We start from the raw sequence: 4,497 nt of genomic DNA, 5'->3' as shown, positions 1-4,497 counted from the left end.
GAGAGGAGGAAAGTGAGAAAGCAAGCTGCCAGATCTGGGACTTGAACCACGGTTGGCCATGTAGGAGTCCAGTACCTTAACCACCATGCCACCTGCTAGCCCCAAGGCCCAGTTTTCAGGATATCCTGAGTCCCCTCTATCCCCGCTTCCCACTACCCAGCAGAGGGGGTTACACTTACGTTGGCGCCGACGGGCCCTGGGGGGCCCTTGTCACCCTTCAAACCAGCAGGTCCCTGAGGGAGGAGGTCATTCAGAGTCAGGAGACCCCAGGGGCCCCAGGTTCTCTGGGCAGGGGTCTCCACCCCCCTTCCTGGGACTGAGCACAGAGCTCAGGGAGAGGAGCCCATCACCGTGGCCTTCCCAGGAGCCCCCCTTTCCCTCTCTGCCTCCCAGCCAGGTACATGCAACAACAGGGTCCTGAGGGTACTTACTGGGTCCCCCAAGGGTCCTGGGGGGCCGGGGAAGCCCCTGGGTCCAGGCGGCCCCTCCTTCCCGAGGGGCCCCAGTGGTCCCAGCTCCCCCTGCAGGAGTGCAGAGGATGAAGGTCAGGTTCAGAGAGGGGGTGTCCCCTGCTCTGCGACTCTGGGCCCCAAAGTGGCCTTGGGGGGTCACCCGACCACGATCACCCACAGGGCAGAGTCTCACCTTGGCCCCCTCTCTGCCTTCCACGCCAGGAAGACCCGGTTCACCAGGAGGTCCAGGGGGGCCTGGAGGCCCCCTCTCTCCCAGAGGCCCCACTTCTCCCGTCTTTCCCTGCAGAGAAGGAAGTGTCCCCTTGAACAGGGGAGGACTGGGGGGCCGTCAGAGATCCAGCACCCCCCATCAGCATCCCCCAGTGGGGCAGAACGGGGAGCTGTGTGGGGTCCACTCTGACCTGAGGACCCAGGACACCAGCTGGTCCAGGCGGACCTGTCTGGCCTTGGAAGCCCTAGGGAGAAAAAGAAAATGGGGGCATCACATGGGGGGAAAGGAGAAAGGCATAGCCTAATGGGGTCAGGAGTCAGAGGTCAAAGGGCCACTCACCAATTCTCCTCTCTGTCCAGGGTGGCCCGGTACCCCATCTTTTCCCTGGGGACCCTATGGGGACACGGCGGGAGAGAGTTGAGGCACAGCTATGGAACCTCCCTCATCCCCGGCCCCCAGATCCCCCTCTCACCCAACCCCCCAGCCAGGGTGACCTCACTCACAGGGGGCCCTTTGGGCCCAGGAAATCCTGGGGGGCCTTGCAGACCAGGGAGGCCCTGAAATAGAACCAGAAGTCATTACCTTGACCCTCCTGCGTGTCACCTCCCGGGCTCACAGAATAAGAGCAGGTGTGCCCTGCGCACCCACTGTGTGCTGGACGGGGCAGGGTCCCGCACACTGTCATTTAATCGGCCGTCACGGCCCATTGCAGTGAGGACTGTGGCTGCTCCCACTGTACAGAGGAAGTGAAGGCACAGAGAGGTGAAGTGACTCGTGCGAGGTCACACAGCAGGCAAGCGGCAGAGCCAGGACTTGAACCCAGGGCGCTCTTTCCGGTGCATTATACATTTCCCCGCCTCCTGGATTGGTCTGCTCAGAACCTCTCTCTGTCTCTCATGCACACGTGCCCACACTCACACTCACCTTTTCTCCAGGGACCCCAGGAGCCCCGTCTTGTCCCACGTCGCCCTAAGACAAATGAATAAGACTGAGGTCCCTAAATAATCTCAACTGGGAAGGGCCCGGGAAGGACTGGCTGAGCCTGGGGCAGAAGGGCTGCAGGGAGGCTGCCATCGCCCACTCATCCCATACCTTGGTGCCTGGCTGCCCTGTGGCTCCCGGTTGTCCCCTCTCTCCACGGGAGCCCTGAAGAGAAAAAAGGCAAAAATCAGAAGCGAGAGGGGCCAGCAGATGGTGTAATGGTTACGTTGTTGGACTCCCACGTAGTTGACTGTGGTTCGAGTCTCGGACGCAGTGGCTTAAAACTCATGCCGTGGGGGTGGGGGGTGGGGGGTGGGCTGGCAGGTGGCATGGTGGCTGATGCACCAGACTCCCACATGGCCGACCACAGTTCAAGTCCTGGACTGAGAGGTTTGCTTTCTTGCTTTCTCTCTGTCTCTGTCTGTCTGCCTATCTATCTGTTGCTCCGAGGTCAAATAGAAAAAAAAAAAAAAAGATAATGAATAAAATTAAATAAAATATTTAAAAAAAAAAACTTATTCTGGGTCTCTGGGCACACATGCCCAGAATCCCAAGTGGAGACTGGAGGAGAAGAGATTGTGGCGTGGCCATCCCTCCTGGGGGGTGATTTCTCGCTTTCTGTCTCTCTGTCTCTCTCTGTCTCTCTCCAACAAGTGAACACACCCGATAGCAAAAATATTTCTCTCAAAAGAAAGAAAAAAATCAGAAGTGAGAATGTGGGGGACCAGGAGATGAGACCAGGTCCTCTCAGTCGGTCCCACTGAGGATACTTCCAGTGCCCTCCTGCCCACCGGGGTCACCGACATAACCCAGACCTTCTCCCTTGCCCACGCCCCAGTCCTCCTCCACGCCCCCCTCAGAGGCCCTCCTCCCTTGCTCCTCCAGGTCCAGCAGGGTGGGGGACATGATTTTTTTCTTACCGGGGGTCCCCGCTCTCCTTCTAGGCCTGGCTGCCCCATCTTCCCCTGTAAAATAAATAGGGTGAGGGAAGGCGGGGGTTGGCGACGGTGCAGAGAGAGACAGGACGCAGATGCACACGGACCCATCCCAGAGCCACGGGACGTCTGCCTGTGGATTCGCAGGTCTCTGGCTGACACACGCACGTGCATGCACACACACAGATGCAGCCCCCGCTCACGATACAAAGATCCCAGGCACCCACTTGCACCTCTGGCTGCATCTCCGGAGACCAAACACGCCAGCCACACAGGCTCACACGGCCCACGGTGGCCGAGTGTACACCCCAACGACACCCTACCATGACATGTGTCTGTGGACACGGCCAGAGGGTGCTGCCCAGAGCCTGTCCTGCAACCCATCCCTCACATACAAAAACGGCCAGTGTACACACGTGCACCCACGGACATAAAGACGTAGTCCTGGGACCGGCAGGTGGCCTGGTGGTTAAGGGCGCTGGGCTCCCACGTGGCTGGCTGCAGTTCGAGTCCCTGGCCCTGGAGACTTGCTTTCTCACTTTCCCTCTCTCTCTCTCTTTCTCTCTCGCTCTCACTCTGTCTCTCTCTGGTCAAATAAATAAATTAATAAAATAATTCTTTTAAAAAAAAAATAACTAGAATATGGGGACCAGTAGGTGACCAGCAGTGGTTAAGGCACTGGACACTCCCACATGGCTGACCACAGTTCGAGTCCTGGACCTGGCGGCTTGCTTTCTCACTCCCCCCCCTCTGGTCAAATTTAAATAAATGGATGCATAAATAAAATTAAATAATTCTTCAAAAGAATAAGCTAAAACAAAGAGGTAGTCCTGGTAAGCTCACCCGTGTGTGTATGCCCCAGGGCGTCTACACGGCGGTCCCTTCCAGGTCAGGACACACAGAGCTATCCATACCCCACACTCACAGAAATATGTGCACGCATGAGGGTGTCCATGTTCTCTCACACATGCGTACATGCCTTTCACATGCATTTAATGCTCACGGTCACACAACATCCATGCGGCTCCAAGCCACGAGCCTGCAGGCTGCAGCCCCGTCTGATTCATACCAAGAGGAATGAGGGGGGACCAGCAGATGGCGTAATGGTTACCTTGCTGGACTCCCACGTAATTGGCTGTGGTTCGAGTCCTGCATGTGGCAGCTTAAAACACATGCAGGGGGCCAGCAGGTGACATCGTGGTTAAGAGCGCTGGAATCGTACCGGTGCTGACCATAGTTCGAGTCCCGGACCTGGTGGCTTGAATTCTCACTTTCTCTCTCTCTCTCTCACTCTGTCTCTCACTGGTCCAAATTGAAAAATAAATAAATAAAGCTAAATAAAATTATTCTTAAAAACAAAAACAAAAACTAAACTCATGCCAGGTGAGGGTGTGCGTGCCCAAAATCCTGAGAGGAGAATGGAGGAGGAGGGATTGCGGCGTGGCCCCCAGCCTGGGGGACGATTTCTCCCTTTCCGTCTCTCTCTGCCTCTCTGGCAAGTGCACATGCCCTATGGCAAAAATCTCTTTCTAAAAGAAAAAGCAAAAGGAAGTACGAGGGAACTTCAAAAAGCTAATGTACGGGGCCAGCAGTTGGCATAACGGCTATGTCGCTGGAGCCCACGTGGTCTCCTCCGATTCTCCACTTGGGATTTTGAGTACATGCACACACGTACCCAGCATGTTTTTCAAGCCACCTCATTCAGGACTTGAACCACCGAGTTGTCCTTGTGGGATCCAGCTGTCTTAGCTCTGCACCACTGGCTGGCTGTCCATTAGCTTTTCTTTTCTTTTCTTTTTTTGGGGAGGTTTTTGCTAGAGGGCACGTGCACTCGCCAGACAGACAGAGAGAGACAGAGAGACAGAAAGCGAGAAATCACCCCCCAGGGGGGATGGCC

General features: G+C 56.2%; 1 protein-coding gene across 1 annotated transcript in view; it reads right to left on the bottom strand.

Moving 5' to 3' along the window:
• The window catches only part of COL5A3 (collagen type V alpha 3 chain), a 47,033-nt gene that overhangs the window by 14,708 nt on the left and 27,828 nt on the right, over positions 1-4,497 (bottom strand). Inside the window, exons 31-39 of the mRNA XM_027765560.1 lie at positions 2,586-2,630; positions 1,777-1,830; positions 1,609-1,653; positions 1,188-1,241; positions 1,024-1,077; positions 875-928; positions 646-753; positions 432-521; positions 180-233 (exon numbers count right to left, since the gene is read on the bottom strand). Of these exons, the coding sequence (XP_027621361.1) occupies positions 180-233; positions 432-521; positions 646-753; positions 875-928; positions 1,024-1,077; positions 1,188-1,241; positions 1,609-1,653; positions 1,777-1,830; positions 2,586-2,630 (558 nt within the window). The remainder of the gene's footprint in view (positions 1-179; positions 234-431; positions 522-645; positions 754-874; positions 929-1,023; positions 1,078-1,187; positions 1,242-1,608; positions 1,654-1,776; positions 1,831-2,585; positions 2,631-4,497) is intronic.

The sequence above is a fragment of the Tupaia chinensis genome, unplaced genomic scaffold (genome assembly GCF_000334495.1).
Source record: "Tupaia chinensis unplaced genomic scaffold, TupChi_1.0 Scaffold138665_1, whole genome shotgun sequence".
NCBI lineage: Eukaryota > Metazoa > Chordata > Mammalia > Scandentia > Tupaiidae > Tupaia > Tupaia belangeri.
This window is presented reverse-complemented; position numbering and strand designations above follow the sequence as displayed.